General features: G+C 45.5%; 1 protein-coding gene across 49 annotated transcripts in view; it reads left to right on the top strand.

Moving 5' to 3' along the window:
• Window positions 1-18171, top strand: part of DST (dystonin) — a 488220-nt gene extending 470049 nt beyond the window's left edge. For 37 of the 49 annotated variants that reach the window (XM_084967821.1, XM_021098569.2, XM_084967803.1 and 34 more), the window contains 12 exons: window positions 223-352; window positions 2186-2349; window positions 3681-3843; window positions 5320-5474; window positions 5662-5736; window positions 6826-6843; window positions 9554-9671; window positions 10829-10900; window positions 11824-12023; window positions 12651-12761; window positions 15481-15604; window positions 16931-18171. In XM_084967821.1, the coding sequence (XP_084823947.1) occupies window positions 223-352; window positions 2186-2349; window positions 3681-3843; window positions 5320-5474; window positions 5662-5736; window positions 6826-6843; window positions 9554-9671; window positions 10829-10900; window positions 11824-12023; window positions 12651-12761; window positions 15481-15604; window positions 16931-17193 (1593 nt within the window). In that variant the 3' untranslated portion in view covers window positions 17194-18171. The remainder of the gene's footprint in view (window positions 1-222; window positions 353-2185; window positions 2350-3680; window positions 3844-5319; window positions 5475-5661; window positions 5737-6825; window positions 6844-9553; window positions 9672-10828; window positions 10901-11823; window positions 12024-12650; window positions 12762-15480; window positions 15605-16930) is intronic. The other 12 variants (XM_084967786.1, XM_084967822.1, XM_005665870.3 and 9 more) reach the window with 7 other exon arrangements.
• The last annotated feature ends 1324 nt before the right edge of the window (window positions 18172-19495 follow it).

Raw genomic sequence — 19495 nt, forward strand, 5'->3', positions numbered from 1 at the left:
TGTATCTTTTGGTTTTTTTTGTTTTTGTTTTTTTTTTGATTTCCCGTATGACATCCACAAGTGATACCATGTATTTGTTTTTTTTCTCTGACTTACTTTACTTAGTATAATAGTCTCTAGGTCCATCCATGTTGCTGCAAATGACATGCTTTCATTTCTTTGGCTGAGTGCAAGTCCGTCATGGTATATGTTTATCTAACTGACATCATTTCGTTCTTCCAGAGCTTCATGGAGGAAATGACCAGGAAACAACCTGATGTGGATAAAGTCACCAAGACCTACAAGAGGAGAGCTGCTGACCCCTCCTCCCTGCAGTCCCACATCCCGGTCTTGGATAAGGGGCGAGCCGGAAGTAAGCAAGGCCCACTCTCTCTAAAATGAGGATGGTTAGGAGGTCTCATCATGGCTCAGGGTTTAGCGCACCCAACTAGCATCCATAAGGATGCAGGTTCGATCCCTGGCCTTGCTCAGTGGGTTAAAGGTCCAGCGTTGCCGTGAGCTGTGGGGTAGGTCACAGACAGCTCAGATCCCGAGTTGCTGTGGCTCTGGTGTAGGCCAGCGGCTACAGCTCTGATTCAACCCCTAGCCTGGGAACCTCCATGTGCTGCAGGCATGGCCCTAAAAAGACAAAACAAAAACCAAAAAAAAAAAGGAAAAAAAGGGGATTGTTAAGCGAGGAAGTTTGTTTCCTTTATTTTGAGTTAAGGTTTGAAAACTTTGGACCAAGTAGTGATTCTCCACGGGCTCTCTATGAGATTGTCGTGAAAGAATACATGGGCTAAGTATTAGAGCAACTTATTTAAAACTAAAAAGACAGATGCAGGTCTCTATATGTAACTCCATGTGCTCGAAGTCCATCGTTCAGATTAGCCAGAAGAAATTAGAAAAATCTGCAGCAAGAACAGCAATCAGTCACCCCCTTTGAATGGTCTCCCTTTGCTTCTGTTATATAAATAACCTTCAGCTGGAATGGAACAGGAGTGACCATGACCTGGATAAAGGTCACGACCTGCCTGCTCATTCGTGACAAGCATCTGATAGATTTTGCTCATGTTCCTATGACTTCCAGCCCTATGTACGTACTTCCTAGGCTGCCTTGACCCAAGGAATTGACATGAACTAGTAGTAGCTAGTGTGGATAAGCTTTCAAAGAAGGACGATTTGTACCAGGCAGTTTTGTGTATTTCTGAATGGTGCCTTAGTAAAATATGGCTGGGGGCCTGTCGCAGTCATGTTTTGCCCAAGGAGGCAAGGGGACAAAGTGGTTGGGAACTGGGCACAGGCTGCTTGGCTGTCCCCACCCCCCAGCTGGGACATGGAACCTTGGCCACGTTACTTAAACCCTCCCTGAGCCTCTACTTGCTGGTCTGTAAAAGGGGAGTGACAGTCTCGTTGGACTGTGGTGAAGAGTTAATGAGCTGATGGGGATGGAGTGCTTAGCACGCCTCTGGGATAAATATTCGCTCGTGATCTTTTTAACAGAGTCCCACGGGGGTTAGGCGTTCTGGGCAAACCTCCGCTTGGACACAGATTTCCTTTAGAATCATGGGCCAGAAATTGATTTTCCCAGGTTGTTTTGAGCCATTTAGTTAGATGAGGAAACGCTCTGTGAAGTTATAGAAACTCTCGTGAGCAATAACCAGAATGAGGGGGGACCATAGGAGGGCGGGGGTTAGGATGTGAGGTGATGCAGGGCAGACAGTCTCAGTGGATAGCGGACTCGGGGAGGTGGGATCCTGGGCAAACACTTCGGTCCTTGATGGGGAATTTGTGGCATCTTGCTGTGGCTCCAGCGAACGCCTGGAGTCCCCTGCCCACACCTCCCTCCTCCCAGCCCCTTCCTCAAAGAACTGGGTTTGCTGGAACCGTTCTCATACATGGAAGCAAAGAGGGGGACCCTCGGCTGCTGGTCACCAAATCGGCGCAGGTCTTAGGCTGGAAGTTCATCGTGAATTTATGGAACGTGTTCCAGGACCCAAGGGCTCCTGTCACACAGATTTCTCTGCTGTCTCTGGGTGCTCTGTGATCCTTCTTAAGGACCCAGACATCACGCATCATCTAAATTAGGGTGTTTCTACTTGGAACCCCCAGTAATCAGGGTGATTCCGAATCGTCAAGGTCAAGTCCTAATAGATTTCAAAACCCCGGACACTTTGCCGTCCTAACCACCGTCCTATTTTAACAGGAAAACGCTTCCCAGCCTCAAGCTTCTATCCCTCTGGGTCCCAGACACAAATCGAAACCAAGAATCCCAGGGTCAACTTACTGGTCAGCAAATGGCAGCAGGTCTGGCTCCTGGCCTTGGAGAGGAGGAGAAAGCTGAACGATGCCTTGGACAGACTGGAAGAGGTAAGAAAACCCACACCTTCGCCACCAGATTGTCATTTGCCCTCATTCAATGTAACGCAATGCCAAAGCATGGACTTCTCAACCTTTCTGATAACAGATGCACAGACTTTTTTTTTTTTTTTTTTTTTTTTTTTGCTTTTTAGGGCCGCACACGCAGCATATGGAGGTTCCCAGACTAGGAGTCTAATCGGAGCTGCAGCTGCCAGCCTACACCACAGCCACAGCAATGCCAGATCCAAGCTGTGTCTGCCACCTACAGCACAGGTCACACTGGATCCTTAACCCACAGAGCGAGGCCAGGGATTGAACCTGGATGGATACTAGGTGTGCTGAGCCACAATGGGAACTCCAATAAATAAACTCTTGATGTTTGAGTGCCTGTTTTACTTCTAAAATGAATGTCACAAGTATGAGTACATTTTTATGGGGAAATAAACCCTGATAAATGGAATTTGGGGTTTAGGGAATCAAGGTTAAAAAACAGATGTGTTTTTAACATAATCAGAAACTGACTCCTTAGGAAAAGGTCAGCCTTGACCTGCGTTTGCTGGAAGCATCAGCTGGCAACCATCATCATTCATAATGCAGCTCTTTTAATTATGTATATACCCTGTGATCTGCAGTTGAGGGTTTCAGATGCTGGAACTTGAAAATTTTAGAAGGTGGGGAGTTCAGCAGGGCTGGTGGCACAGTGTGAGAGGGGTTAGATAGGGGCTGTGGAGCTGGGCCTGCACCCCAGGGCACGGCGTTAACGTCAGCTTGGGCCACACCACCTCTCTGACTTCAGCACTATCAGAATTTCTGACCTTTTTGTTCTCAATTTTCAAAATAGTGTTTGTTTTTCTGCCGCACCCATGGCATGTGGAAGTTCCCAGGCCAGGGATCGAACCCGAGCCACAGCTGCAGCAATGCTAGATTCTTAACCCTCTGCACCACAAGGCAACTTCCAAAATAGTGGGATTTTTTTTTTAATTGAAGTATAGTTGATTTACAGTGTTATGTTAATTTCTGCTGTATAACCAAGTGATGTAGTTATACATATATATGCATTTTTTAAATATCCTTTTCCATTATGATTTATCTTAGGATATTGTAGTTTGGCTTTTTGAGGAGTTTTATATGGTTCCTCTATTTGTAAAGAAAAAACAGTGACAGTAATAAATAAACTTCAGGAAACAGATGATTGAGTCCCCTTTGCAAGATCACACCTGTATTTGCAGGGGCGATGTGTGTGTTTTCTAGAAGATCGTTAGAAATAACATTATCAGGTTGTATAAGATGTAATTCGAGCACAGCAGTAGCTCAGTCAACATGCCTTTCACCCTTTCCAGCTGAGGGAATTCGCCAACTTCGATTTCGATATCTGGCGCAAAAAGTACATGCGGTGGATGAACCACAAGAAATCCCGAGTGATGGACTTTTTCCGGAGGATCGATAAGGACCAGGATGGGAAAATAACCCGACAAGAATTTATTGACGGGATTCTTTCCTCAAGTAAGTCCTAAGAGAAGCTCTGTGACCAATGTATTGAAAGGAACTGAGCACAGTTTAAACCCGGGGAGCTTGTGTTACTCATGAAGCATCACCTTTAAACTTGGCTGTGAAGTCACTGCCCTCAAAAAAATGTGTCCTTGGTTCGAGTTTATGGCTTTGGGCACACCTGCTGACTATAACCACAGATAAACGCAGTCCCTCCAGGCTGCTGTGCCCTTACGGTAATGAGGTTAATAATCCTCAATTCTCAGATCGAGTTGTCTAGCCTAAAATCGCACATCGATCAGTGCGAGCCTGTCTCTTGCCTTTTTTGTGCTAATTCCCATTCTGATCTAATACTGTCATTAGCAGGAAATGAGAACACTATAAAAATTCTTAAGGTCTTCCATCATCTTCTCATTTGACAGTTTAGTCAGGTATATGGGATTTCTCTGGCTGATGTTCCTAGAAGCCATTCTTAGTAAATTCCATACAATTTACTCAAAGTGATAGTTGGACCATGTGAAATTTGCTAGTATTACAACACTCTTTAGCCTAGAAAAACAGACATTGCATAAGATTCATCCTAATAATAATTAAAGGTAAGTTCAGATCACATATATAGTGGTTGTGTTTGGATGATGTAAATCAAGGAATTTTTTTTTTTTTTAATGGCCACACCTGTCACATATGGAAGTTTCCAGGCCAGGGATCAAATCCAAACCTTAGCTGCAACCTACACCACAGCAATGCTGGATCCTCTAACCCACTGCACCAGGTCAGGGATCCAACCTGCACCTCAGCAGCAACCCGAGCTGCTGCAGTTGGATTCTTAACCTGCTGGGCCATGGCAAGAACTCCTCAGAGATTTTTTTTTTTTTTTTTTTTTAAGGATTTTAATACATTTGATCATCCTGATAACTGAGTTGGCCTCACGATGATTAAAATGTACAATGGAGAATGTCTGGGGACAGCATTAACAAGTTAACATGACTTTTTAAAGACTTAAGTCTTTTTGTAAAATATTATTGTAAGTCGAAAATCCATCACCTTTCAGTGGGGCTGTCGTAGGACTTAGAATATCTTCATTGTCTCTTGTATGTGGAGCCTAAACAAAGTCAAACTCACAGAGACAGAGGGTAGACCAGCGGTTTCCAGGGGCTGGGAGGTGGGAGAAGTGGGGAGAGGCTGGTAAAAGGGACACATTTTCAGCTGAATCAGGTCTGAGGCTCTAACGTGTGCAGCGTGGGGACAGAGTTGCTAACGCTGTGTCGTGTAACTGAAATTGGCTGAGAGGGTGAATTCTCACCAGGAGGGAGGTATTTGCACCGGAAAGAGTCAGGGATGAATATGAGAGGGGATGGATGCGTTCACACCGGCGGGGGTTCACCCAGAGCGTGTCTGTGTCAGATTGCTCCGGTCGCACTTTAAATTCCTTACCTTTTCTTTCTCGGTGACCCCCGTGACGCTCCGTACCTGTTGTCTTGAACACGGCAGAGTTCCCCACCAGCCGTCTGGAGATGAGCGCGGTCGCAGACATCTTCGACAGGGACGGCGACGGCTACATCGACTACTATGAATTTGTAGCCGCCCTTCACCCCAATAAGGATGCATATAAGCCCATCACGGACGCCGACAAAATCGAAGATGAGGTAGCTTTGCTCACCTCCCCCCGACCCCCACCAGCCTCCAGCTGCCCCGTGCGCTCGCCCGACCTCGGGCACGATTGGTGCCACTGTTTCCTTTATTTCCGTGATGAGGGATTGTGGCAAGGCTTTGAGGATTCCGTAATGTCATGTTTAAGGTGAAAAGTGAACATGGTCTCGTTGCTTTTGGCAGGTGACAAGGCAGGTAGCTAAGTGCAAATGTGCGAAGCGATTCCAAGTGGAACAGATCGGAGATAACAAGTACAGGGTAAGTTTTCGAGACGGCTGTGTCCTTCCCTGAAAGGGTGAAACATTGAACATTTGATCAGCATTGTTTCCCAGGAATGCTGATCATTTCCTTTCGCCTTCCATCAAAATGGGACGGTGTGTGAAACTCTGCCTTCTGTCCCTTTAAATTCCACAAAGACAGCTTGCATGTTGTGTGTTGGGCCATGTCTTTCACATGGACGACATGTACATTCCTTTTAAGGAGAAAAAAATACACAAGAAAACACAGCTCCTCTATGTAGGTGGCTTCATATTCCTTCATAATATATCTTACGGGTGTTTAGAGGTAAGTCGTCATATTTTCAAAAACAAAGCTACTCCAAGCCGGGAAATGAACAACGTGGACCCATTTTTATAAACGGCAAAAAGAGGCAGTGTTTTCCACTTCGGCAGAAAAGTTTTTAAATTTAAATCTCAGTGATTCAGTTCACCTTCAAAACACTCACTAGGGTTGTGTCACTCTTTTTCTCTTTGGGGAACATTTCTCATTGGCAGTAGCCACGTGGGAAATGTGCTAATGTCCCTCGTCCCACAGCTTACTCACAAAAGAAACATCATTTTACTTTTCTGTTTCCACAGTGAAAAATACTCATCTCCATATTTGAATTTCTAACTTAGATTTGAAACCCAAAGACTTTCTAAAACACTTGCATAGAAGGTTTTTTGTTTTGTTTTTGTTTTTCTTTCTTTTTTAAGGATGGCATCTGTGGCATATGGAGGTCCCCAGGCTAGGGGTCGAATTGGAGCTGCAGCTGCCGGCCCACACCACAGCCACAGCAACTTGGGATCATTAACCCACTGAGTGAGGCCAGAGGTCAAACCCACATCCTCATAGATAGTAGGTGGGTTCATTACTGCTGAGCCACAGTGGGAACTCCTCTGATGATTTGAAGTTGGGAAGGATGGGTACCTGTGCACTTCTAAACTAGGTATTATGTCCAAAAGCCCGGGATATGAACGTGTGTGTGTGGGTGTGTGTGTATATGTATGTTCTAGAGTCATACAGAAAGTTTCCTGTCGAACTAATTGTATCTTTCTTCCATTTTTCATTTTTTTTTTTTTTTATCAGTTCTTCCTGGGAAATCAGGTATAAACCAGTGGAATGTATTCTCAAGTTGCCCATGGTTTTTTTTTAACTTGACCTCATAGTCATTAAAGCTTTTGCCCTGGCCGGTCTTTCCCATGCTGTCCCCTGGCTATTACATTGTCGGTTGGCGTGGTGTTTCTGTCAACGCTTAAGGGTCCTTGATCCAGGATTCCTTTCTGCCTTGTGTCTCAAATGAGGAGATTACCTTTAAGGAAACCAGATAATGAACTGTAGCTCGGCTGGCTACAGCGTCCCAAACGCAGTTTCCAGTTCCTACTTTTCGTAACACTGTCTACGTAGGTCTTAGGCAAGTCCTCGTGGCCGCCCAGGGCGGACTGTGCTCAGGTCTCAGTGTAGCCCCCTTGGTGTCTGACCACTAAGGATGCACTCAGAGTAGCTGGAGAAGGGCCAGCACTGCGGTGACCTGGGAAGACAGCAGGGAGGGGCACCATGGCACCGGCCACGGGTGCGGAGCAGCTGCCAACCGTGTGCCCGGCTTCACTGATTCAGGGCTTTGCAGACTCAGTAGAAACGGTAACTCAGGAGGCCTGAAATGCTGTCCTTCCTTTTGAGGAAATCTCTCTCTTGTACCTTATATGACACCTTAGCCGTATGTTATGCCATTTTGACCTCACATTTAAGTCCGTATAAACCATCCCGAGCACTGCGTCATGAGCAGAGTTTTAGAACTGAAGAGAAATCATGTTTTGACTGAAACAAGGAAAATGTTTTACCCTGTGCTTTGGGGGCAGCCCTGCTGTCCACACCCTGACCACATTGTCTTAGTGCTTACCCTGCCACTCAGTTTCCAAGCCCAGTGACATCTTCAGTGTCCAATTACCTATTGTCCCCATTTCTTGCAAGCACATAATTTTTTCTAATAGTTTTTCAGTTATCTTGAACAGGATGTTTTGAAAACTTCCATTCATTTCCATAAAAAGTTACTTTTCTATTCTTGTTTTCCATCCAGTTCTTGCTTATTTTCTGAGTTAGTCATAAAGATAGCATCTTTTACTTATGGACAGGATGAAGTACCTCAAGAGATTTAATTCACTGAAAGCACAAAGACCAACATTATTTTTTTGTCGGGTTTTTTTTTTTTTTTCCCCCTTGGTCTCACAGTTTAGCCGTTGAGAAAATTAGGGCAATTCTAAAGACAGAGTCAGTTGTCAGACAATGCTTCTTAAAATTGAAAATCATTCATACTTATTATAATTGAAATATCATCTCTGTAAAATACTTTGTTTATATCCTTAAAACTTGTTTTGAACATGGTCTTGGACCAAAAGTGTATGGTCTTATTATCTGGTTTCTTAAGGGTAATTTTCTTTAAATCCTCTCCTTTTTTCCCTTTGCTTATTAGCAGCACCAAATTTTTTTCTAACAAAATAAGTATTTTGGTCTTCAAATTTTAATTGCCATTGCAAGAGCAGGTTCAATTCCAGGAAAGTTTAAGTCTCCAGGCTTGGAAACCGTCTTAGAAAAATAGTGACCTGAAAAGGTTTGAGGTCCTGCACCAGTCCCACTGGTGCACTTTTTGTGCTTTCCAGGCCTTCTGAGTGTCAGTGTCTGGCATGGTTGGCTTCGTTCTAGGGAGTTCTTCCTAGAACTCAGTGGTACAGTTGATTGAAAAGTAGATTAAAAAAAAAAAGGAGCAAGTTGTTTCTACTTAAGGTGATCTGCTTATCCATCATGAGCCCAAATAGTCACAATTGTTACCTGCCTGAAAAAGCAGCTATTGATATCCAGGTGACTGTTCATTTCACTCTGGTATCCGCCAGGTTGGCAACCATGAAATTCACTCTGGTGCTTTTTTTCCCTCGGTTGTCCATGAGCTTATTAGAAATGATTGAAATGTATAAAATCATTTCTCATGGGCTTTCACGGTACATAAACCTTATGATCTGAAATGACCTGCAGTCTAGACATTTATTCAAGATCAGCAGAATCTGTAGCTTGAGTGATTGGAGAGCCACTGAAAGGGCAAGAAAAAGACAAGTGTCTCAGGGCCAGTGGTTTTGGTACCCACGGCTTTAAGAGGCCTTTTAGAGTTGAAAGCTGCAACGTGAATAATGTGTCTGTAACGGTTCTATGTTACAGAAATCTAAGATGGCACATTAATCCAGCCTTTGACACACTGGCCTACCCGTTCATTAGTGATGCAGAAATTTTATTCAGCTGCGCAAGTTTTATTAGTCACATTCGTTTACTACTTTCTCGAAGTCAGAAATGCTTAGAGAACACAAAATGAGTTGATGACCCAGTTTCTCCCACAGACTTCAGTGGGAAACAGTTTTAGGTGTAAGAGGAAGTTTTCCTGAAGAAGAATCTCTGTAGGATCAGCTTACTGCATAGAAGCCCAGGGCGAGTGGGCCAGTGCTTCTTTTCATGGCTGTGTTCAATTGCTAGAAATATTTTTCGAATACTGCCTTACTAATGTTGTCTCTGTCATAAGAAAGAAAAGTCAGTGTTTAGAAGAGAGCTTCAGGATCACACGGGATAACCTTTGTCATCTTTCCCACCCTGTTTCCTTTGGGCTAAATCAGCATGCAGCCGTCTAACGCCGATCAGTACAAACCCCTCTCTCTGAGATCGTACTAATCGCTGTGACCTAAGCAACAAGTTAGAGTTGGGTGCTTACGCAAATCTCAGACCTTGGGTTGAGAGTGCCTCCTGACAACGAGAGGGTCTCCTTTCTTCCTCTCCGCAGTTCGGAGACTCCCAGCAGCTGCGGCTTGTCCGAATCCTGCGAAGCACCGTCATGGTCCGCGTTGGAGGTGGATGGATGGCGCTGGATGAGTTCTTAGTGAAAAATGACCCCTGCAGGGGTAAGGAGAGTCCTGTGTCAAGATGATACACTTTCATGGCGTTATCAATTTTGCATTCTTTCCCAGCATCAAAAACATACAGGTCTAATTCGGGTCCTTTACTGCGGTGATGAATGTGTCCCACTGGTCTGTCCCCCTCGGGTTCCCAGAGCACTTGGGGTAGTCAGTAAACTGTGTTCCTCTCATCGTTTTCTCACTTCTACTGGGTAACTGGGAGGCGGGAAACAGGAGAACAGGTCTTTTTCTTTATGACACTCCCATCTGCAACTTTCAAAAGGAGCCATTCTACCGGCCCAGGAAGGGATTTTATCTGTCATTAAATAGCAAAGGAACAGGAAAGAAGGAAGATTCAAGCTGCATTAAAGTAAACATTTACCAGCACAGGTTTTTATGAAATTAGGGGAAGATAGGAAAGCAGCATTTTTCAACTTTTTTAAATAATAAACTGCTACCGTGACTCTAACTTTGAAGTTACAGATTAGAGCATTAAAAGAATGCTCTAATAATTCTAATAAGAATTCCCTGGTGGTTAAGGATCTGGTGTGGTCACTGCTGTGGCTCAGGTTGCTGCTGTGGTGCAGGTTGGATCCCTGGCCCAGGAACTTCTGCTTTGGGCACAGCCGAAAAAGACAACAAAGGCTCTCCTTTGTTTTATATTTTGAAAATAGGGCAGGCTAAAGAAATGCAGCCACATTTATGAGACAAAGAAATGGAAATATTGGAGTTCCCATTGTGGCTCAGCGGGTTAAGAACCCAACTAGTATCCATGAGGATGCGGGTTCCATCCCTGGCCTTGCTCGGTGGGTTAAGGATCTGGCGTGGCTGTGTCTGTAGCGTAGGCCGGCAGGTGCAGCTCCAGTTCGACCCCTTGCCTGGGAACCTCCACATGGCCTACATGCGGCCCTAAAAAGAAAGAAATGTGAATGCACCACTTTCTGTGGGGCCACCTCAGAGAGTTAGCGTAAACCCGGGCCCGGTCTTTCCAGTTCATCTCTTTCTCTGAGTCAGATCTCCTTTTCCTGATGCGACTTTTCTTCTCAGTTGTGTGCTAGAGGCCCGAGCTGAGCCACCTTTGCGTATTCAGCTACTGTACTTTATTTCTGCTCCTGCTAACAGTATTCCTGAATGTGATTGGTCTCCTGTGTCATTTTTTCTAGTTCATCATCATGGGAGTAAAATGTTACGTTCGGAATCAAACTCTTCAATTACTACTACTCAGCCTACTATAGGTTGGCGACCCCTCTCTTTGCCTCCCCTGCTGACCGCGCCTCTTTCCTACTTTACATTCTCGCTTTAACCATTTGTTTTCAAATAACATGCTTCATCCATCACGTATGGCTTAACTCATATCCAACTGAGCTGGTGCTTCCAAATTCCAATTCCGGACACCTGACACCCTGCTGGTCGGTGTTGCACACTCTAGGGGTCGTGTCAGTGATCAGACACACGCCCACACCCTGCGCGTGAGGGTCCGGTGGCGCCTTCTCCACGTGCACGTGTGTGGGGCGGGGTGTTGCATCACGGGTCCCCTCGCAGGTCCCTTGGGTCTGGTGTTTGTGATTGCATGTCGTAAAACAGTTTTTCAGGCATAAAAAAGACCTGCTGCCTCCCTGAAGTGAAAAACCCGAAAGTTTATACGTGTTGTCATCCTGATTAACAAACCATCCCTCATTCTGTGGAATCCTATCGCTCAATTAATCCCAATGGTAAAATACTGGCCTTCTCCTCACCTCAGTAGTACATGCAAAGGACACTGCCCCTGCTGCACTGGCCCGTCCCCCAGGGCGGGGACGGGTGGTGACACCCTGCGGGCATCGGTAGTGGGTGGATTAACAACATGGGAGCATGAGCTTTTCATTTCCATGCTGACTCTCCCTTCAATAGTGGTTCTTCTTGCTGGTGTCTAGTGTTAGAACAAGCACACTTTTGTTTCTTTCCCAAACTTACTTGTATCCGAAAGGAATGCATTGGAAAGGAATGCATTTGACTTTTTGTTGTGCTGCGTTGGAGTTGGCATGGCAAAAAGGTGTCCTTGAGACCCTCCGCGTGGTCCCTGGTGCCAGGTGGCCCTTCTCCCCCACACGCCTGAGTGCCTTTCTGTGTTTTTCCCTTCCTCTCTCATGGGCTGTCTTGCCGCGTGTGCCGGAATCAGCTAAAGGACGGACGAACATGGAACTCCGGGAGAAGTTCATTCTGGCGGACGGAGCCAGTCAGGGCATGGCTGCCTTCCGGCCCCGGGGCCGGAGATCGAGGCCCTCGTCTCGGGGAGCCTCCCCCAACCGATCCACCTCCGTGTCCAGCCAGGCTGGCCAGGCGGCCACCCCACCCGTCCCCGCCACCAGCACACCCAAGGTAGGACCACTTCCTCCTCCCATTCCCACGTCGGCTAAAGCGCGCTTCTCAGGGTGTGGGGACCCGAGAATTTGTAGGACCAGCTTTCTCCAAATGTGTTTCTTCCCATAATGTGGCAAATGAAGGATTTTTTTAAAAATATTTACATATGTAATACACGCACATATATAAACACACACATATATATATCTGTATTGATTGACCAATCCATAGATACCTATATATATGCTTTTGCCTTGTGGTTCCTATAGAAATGACCTATTTAGGGGATTGGTCACCTTTTAGGTTTTTGTTTTTAAAGCTTCATTCACGTTTTTGGTATGTGTGATCTGCCATCAAAGCTTTCCATTTTTTTAAAGTATCGTTGATTTACAGTGTTCTGTCCATTTCTGCTCTACAGCAGAGTCATGCATGTACATTCCGTTATCTCCATCGTGTTCTATCCAAAGAGACTGGATACAGCTCCCTGTGCTGTACAGCACTGCTTGTCCATTCCTATTCATTCTCAATGTAGTGATTACCAGTCTCACTGTGAAATGTGACCCTTGCCTAGAAATACCTGTTTCTGTGGCTTGTTTTTGTTTTTTATCTGCTCTTTTACGTTTGATTTGCCATTGTTCCACACAGATTCTCCACCCTTTAACTCGCAATTACGGTAAACCCTGGTTGACAAACAGCAAAGTGTCAACTCCTTGTAAACCAGCAGAGTGCTCAGACTTGCCCATGTCATCTCCAGAGGTACCGTAAGGCCCAGATCGCAGCCTAACAGCCTGCTGTCGCACACGTGGTCACCTACTAACACGGCCTGGCCCGGCCCTGAATTAATGTGCTCCTGATAATACTGTGTCTTTTTTCAGACTAATATACGTCTCAACCCAGCATTTCTAGGAAGACTTGAAAGTCAGGGGGAACAGAAAAGACAGTTTGTAGCCCCTTGAATGGCCTCAACTGAACCTGGTCACAGCTGCAAGCTTAAGACCTCGTTTGTTTAGGGTTTTTTTGTTTTTTCATCTTTGTTTTGTTGTTGTTGTTCTCTTCTTCATTCCTCATTTTCTTTTCTCTCCTGGGAGAGTGGAATACAAGAGATTATACCCAGACCTAAGTCAGGTTCTTTTGAAAGCTGACAGTCTGCTTCTGCTTCTCAACATAATGTGGGCAAGAAATGCTCTAACCCTTTCTAGGAGAGAGTGAGGGGCAGTTTTGTTTGCAAAATGACTTAAAACAGTGAGGACTGAGAGTGATCACTCTGAGCAAGGTCCTGCTGAATGTCTGCTACGGTTATTTCTGCCCAGGAACACCGGGTGGGTGAGACATAAACCTTTTAGTTATCAGTGCAGAGGCTGGGGGCTCAGGTAGGCAGAAAGTTTGCTGTCATTTTCAAAAGCTATGTATCTTTATTAGACTTAATGATTACTATTCAGGATGCTCTTTTTTTTTTTTTTTTATTCAAGTATGGTTGGTTTACAAGTACAGTTCTTAACTTTTTTAAATGACATGCACTATGTGGATAAGACAGGTGATATAGAATCTGCCAAGATTAACACATAGATCATGTAATTCAACTGGAAGTCAATCATATCTCCTTTTAAAAATGACAGAAGCACCAAATAATCACATATTTTATTAAAATCACAGTAATTGGGGGGGGGTAGGTAATCCCTAAATTATATTTATGGAAACCAAGGAGGTATTTCATATTCAAGGCAAGGATGCTTGGGTAGAAGTAATTTGGTGCCTTGAGAAAGCCTCTCATGTTTTCCGGAACTCTCACCTGGGATTTAATCCGCACACCAGTCATGAGAGGTGGGCAGTCAATGTCCGTGTTCCTGTGACTGGGGCTGAAGTGATGGAAATGGAAATTGCTGATGGGGTGGAACTGGGGCGGGAACACACCCCTCAAGGCCCCCCCCCCCCAGTGAGTGGTGTTAGCATCACATCACACCTGCAGGTGGCTGTCACTCCTGATGGCTCTGTTGTAGCCCAAGCTGAGAATAGCTGAAAGAACCTTAAGTGACGTGTTTTAAATATTTAAGGTGGAGCTGCTCTGTGAGGTCAAATTTGTAAAAAGTGTAAACTCCCCAAAATGCACATCTAAGCCGATTATTTTGGCTCATGCAAAATTAGGCAACAGCCTCATACAGAGCAATGGCATGTCTGCGGGAGGGTCTTCAAGAGTATGCGACAGGCTTGGGGCAAAGTCAGAACCGCCAAGGCACCTGAAAAGAATGCACTCAGTCTTTTGTGGTAACAAACTCTGTTACCTCAGGGGACACATTCACAGTGTGCGGGACCTTGCTCTCTCCTGTGTCACCGACTTTCTCACTTAGGGCTTTCCCTGGAGCAGGGCTGTGAGATTTCTGGCAGATGACTTCCTTGCTCAGACTGTCATCCTTCACATTTATGAAACTGATGCATGAGGAGTAACTGTGGTTAGACGATGAGAGTATGTTGAGGATTTGTGGATTCTATGTATGCAAACTCCATACAAATACTATACTAAAATATATGTAGAGCATATGTAGTAAATGAATTATGAATATCATTGCTATTGATAATTTGCAACTCTGATGTAGCAAAAGGTCTTACATATGCTTCCTTAAACATTTGAAACTATTTAATAAAGCAGAGTTAATTTGTTTAAAAGGCATATGTAATGGCATAGATTTGACTTCCTCCAAACAGCTCCCTAACTATGAGTTCCTTCGAGAAGATGACAACCTTGTATTTCTCAGGAGATTTATTTTTTAACTTTAGGAGAATTGTAGAATGTTACAGTGATCTCGAAAAAGTGCAGTGGTTTTAGACTTAGAATGAAATTTCATAGTGTGCTGGCTTTAGATATTCTTTACAAGCTCCTGTAAGAATTTTAGGAGAATCATCTGCAAACGTGGCTTAGGTGCCTTGGGTGTAGGGACCAGAGAAGGTGCCAAGGCCACGAGATGAAGTGACACGCTTCTAAGTTGTGAAATGTCACTGGAAGGGGGGGTGCAATTAGGCTTCCCTAAAAGAGGGCGGTCTAGGCATTGCTTATATTCCTCTCATTCTGTGTCTGCTTGTCAATTTCTGTCTAGTTCCTTGAAAGCCCCGCAAGTAGCGGGGTGTCCAAGCACAGGCTTTCAGAGCCTTCTCACCATCCCCATCTTCTGGCTGTCCTCACTCTGTAATCCCACCCGTGGTCTAAAAGGCACTAACATACTCACCGTCTGCCTTGGTTTCCTTGGGAAATCTCCACTTCTATGTTTTCAACACGAATTCATCTTCTGTAGACGGTTCCCTTTGAATTCGGGAAGAGAGGAAGAAATTAGTGGAGAAAAGCAGGTGTCTGTTTCACTGAGGGGTTCTCTTCCTGGTCCCCACGTGTCTGGCGGGGGTTTCCTACCTACCTGTGCGCTGATGTCGCTGGAGCTTCCTGGGACGGGGCCAGTGTCTGAAACATCTTTTCGGTCATCAAACACAGGGAACGCCCATCCAAGGGAGCAAGCTTCGACTGCCCGGGTACCTATCAGGGAAAGGTTTCCACTCCGGGGAGGACAGCGGCTTGATCACGACCGCAGCCGCCAGGGTGCGGACGCAGTTCCCCGGTGAGTGTGGAGTGTATCTTCTTTCACAGCTTTGCCACGTGCTCTGAAGGTTAAAATCCTGTTACTTCCTAATTGGGAAAGAAGTTATGAACTGATGCTACTGTGTATTTTTTTTTGACCATTGTTTTTATGTTACTGGAGTATAGTTGACTTGCAATGCTGTGTTGGTTTCAGGTGTACAGCACAGTGAGTCAGTTATATGTGCATATATATGTACACACACATATATGTCCATGCTTTTCTTCCATATGTTATTACAAACTATTGAGTAGACTTCCCTGTGCTATACAGTAGGTCCTTGTTAATTAACTGTTTTATGTGTTATTTTATGTTTTATGTGTTATGTCCACCCTTCTAATCCCCCCCACAACGGTTTTCCTGTGGTGACCCTAAGGTTGGTTTTGAAATCTGTGATCTGTATTCTTTTGAAATGACAGGTGGTCCCCATCCTGCATCAAAGGTAGGGGATCCGTGAGTCATGGACTAAGTGACCCCAAAATCCCTTTTGGAAAGTACAAGAAAGATGAGCAAATGAAAGGAAAACTGCCGGGGTATCTGCGTCCCCAGGCTGCAAGGTCTTGCCTCCTCTGCTGCTTGGCAAAGGCACTGGGCCCTGGTCTTGGGTGGTTGGAAAACCCCAGCTACGGGGCACTTCACTGAATTGTGGACCTTTCCCCAGGGGCCTGAGCACCACAGGCCTAAGCTTCTTGAAACTTTAAGTCTTATCAAATTCCTTTGTGCTTTTTTTTCTGTGTTTTGTTTTTTTACCTCTGCACCTGCAGCATAAGGAAGTTTTCCCAGGCTAGGGGTCGAACTGCAGCTGCCAGCCTACACCACAGCCTTCACACCGCGGGATCTGAGCCACATCTGTGACCTACACCACAGCTTGCAGCACTGCCAGATCCTCAACCCACTGAGCAAGGCCAGGTTCTTAACCCATGGAGCCACAGCGGGAACTCCCTTTTGTGCTTCGAATTACTTATTCTCAGCTAAACCTTGCACCTAAGCATGTGCTGTGTGTTTGCACTGTACACGTGCTAAAGTTTGGACAACACGATCTTAAAGGAGACATCTGTTCCTTATGGAATAAGTAAATGGAGTCCCGTTTTAAGCGGGGTTGCCCCAAACCTGCTTTTTTCTGTAAATCTTGTCTACTTCAAGTGAGGGTCCTCTCCCTGTGGGAGCAAGGCCAGGCATCCCCTGGTGATTCCCAAGGGCCTGCCAGGTGACCGGCAGACTTGCTGAGATTCAGAGCATCTGAGTGCCCAGCACTGCAGCATTTGGACCCCATAGGAAGGATGACCCATCTCCGCCTTCTGTCCTCAGATCCCAAGAAGACGCCCAGCCGGCCTGGCAGCCGGGCAGGCAGCAAAGCCGGCAGTCGGGCCAGCAGCCGCCGCGGCAGCGATGCATCTGACTTCGACATCTCCGAGATCCAGTCCGTGTGCTCAGACGTGGAGGCCGTGCCCCCCACGCATAGGCCAACGCCGCGGGCGCGCTCTCGGCCGTCCTCGGCCAAGCCTTCCAAAATCCCCACACCCCAGAGGAGGCCAGCCGCCAGCAAAGTGGACAAGTCCTCCAAGAGATAGTGCAGTTGGGTCCCCCCGGCCCTTCCTAGAACGTTTACTATTTAAGTTGGAAAAGATGTAAAATACGATGTAGAAAATATTGGGAAATATTGCGAGAGGCGCGTTTAAAAATTCTGCAGATGGCCTTATTTGTGTATTTGTCTTTTATTCTCTGTATAATTTCTGGTCAGCTGTTCGGGGGTGACGGTCACATTGTGGGGTGGGGGGAGAGAGTGGACAGGCACGTGGAGCCCGGCGGGGTGCCTGATGGAATCAGTCACTGTACCTGCAGGTAAGTCCACGGCCTCTTGCCGCTCACAACCCTCCACCAGGGGCTGGCGTTCAGGATACCTCATGACACCATCATCTTGATTTTGTGGAAACTCTGAAAAGCCAAAAGACGCCCACAGAGTTACTATATTCTGAAATGACCTAAGTGTAAACTGAGATGGCGGCACAGAGACCCACACACTCACTGCAGTTCTCAGCATCATCCCTGGCAGAGAACCCCCAGGAAGTTCCTTTCAGCTCCTGCCCCATTTCCGGGCCACTGCTTGGCCCGAGGCCGGAGGCGTCCTGGACATGAGACCCGTTATCCTGTGTAAGAGCATCATTATAAAGCGCATTCACGTAAATGTCAGGTTTTCTTTTGCTTGAGTGGAAGTAGCACCTGCATCCTCGAACTCATTTTGTATCAGAGCAGTTTCGCTTGCAGAAAAGCTATGAAATAAAACGTGTCCCTTAACTACATTGCTATGGAATTAATTCTTTTTTCCCCCTGGGGGGAGAAAAAATCAGTGTATTTTTTTATGAGCAATATCCGTTTGGAGTGACCAAAAGAGACTTTAAAAAATGGGTTTATTTTGATTTCTCATCTGAAATAATCATGTTCTGGTATTATATCTATATTTAATAAATATATACATTTTAATTTATTATGTATACTCACATACTATAGAAAGATATCAGTATGCATTTAATAAAACATATTCACTTGAACATATGGAATACCTGCTTATTTAAAGTGAACTTTTGCTATTTATTTGTTTTAAATAAAAGTTATGTGGACAATATGTTTTTACTCACCGTGTGGCAGGCTAAGTTTGGGATACATTAAACTCAAGGATTTAATATATAATAAGTGATAAAAATAGGAGTTCCCTTTGTGGCTCAGTGGGTTAAGAACCCAACTGGTCTCCATGAGGATGCAGGTTCAATCCCTGGGTTGAGGATCCAGCATTGCTGTGAGCTGCGGTGTAGGTCACAGGTACAACTCAGATCTGGTGTTGCTGTGGCTGGGTGCAGGCTGGCAGCTGCAACTCCAATTTGACCCCTAGCCTGGGAACATCCATGTGCCACAGCTGCAGCCCTAAAAAAATAAATATTAAAAAAATAAAAATAACATCAGTCATTCCACAAACATTTTTTTAATAAGTACCAACTGTGTGCCAGCCACTGTTGGTGACCCTGAGGCTTAGGGTACTGATCCTCTTAGATCCAAGGGGGAAACAGTTAAATTATTCAAACACACCAACTAAAGCTAGGGGATGTGTGATAGGTTTTGTTAATAAGGTAATGTCATTATATTCTTTTGGCCTGAGTACCTTTAAAAATCAAATGATGGGATTTTTTTAAACATAAAAATGGCATCAGATATAATTAGAAGAATGGCAGGTTGCTCCTTTGGGCATGAGGGGTCACAGCTTTGCCCATGGCTTTGAAAATGTGTTTCAGCAAACATCAGTGGTGACGTTCAGGTTCAAGGGCAGCCTCATGTTTTCCCCACTGGGTCTTCCTCCCAGAGACCAACGTTGAAAGGGTCTGCGGTGTCCACGGATGGACATCTAGGGCCACTTAAAAGTGACAGCGACTCCTCCTTTCTCAAGCATGGGTCCCCGGGAAGGGTCATTCGCACCTAAGAGATTGTCTTTCACTCGTCTGACCTGTCATCTGAGGAGGCGGGAGGCTGCTCTGCCGAAGATCACATTTCACTTCAAAGACCAACTCCAGGGAAGGGCTTACCTCAGCCCATTTGAATGTCGCCCTGTGAAAGAGCTAAGGGTTTTGCTTTTTGTCGGAGGAAACTAAGCTTTTGGAGAAAGCTAAGTGGTCAAGGATGTTTCGGGGCCTGACGGAACCGCTCCCAGTTGCAGCATCTGCCTGCCGAGGAGCCTTTCACTCCGTGGTGCCCAGTGTTTGATCCTCCGAGCTGGCTCCCAGCCCTGCCCCAGCTGCCTCTCCCCTCCCCTCCGCACGCACCTCCTCTGCCTTTTCGTCTCTTTCTTGTTTTCTTTCTCATTTCAAAAAGACATAGGAATGAATC

Source organism: Sus scrofa, chromosome 7 (genome assembly GCF_054392235.1).
Source record: "Sus scrofa isolate SSC_HxYL_T2T_F1_AM1 chromosome 7, Sscrofa_HxYL_maternal_Yorkshire_Landrace_v2.0, whole genome shotgun sequence".
Lineage (NCBI taxonomy): Eukaryota > Metazoa > Chordata > Mammalia > Artiodactyla > Suidae > Sus > Sus scrofa.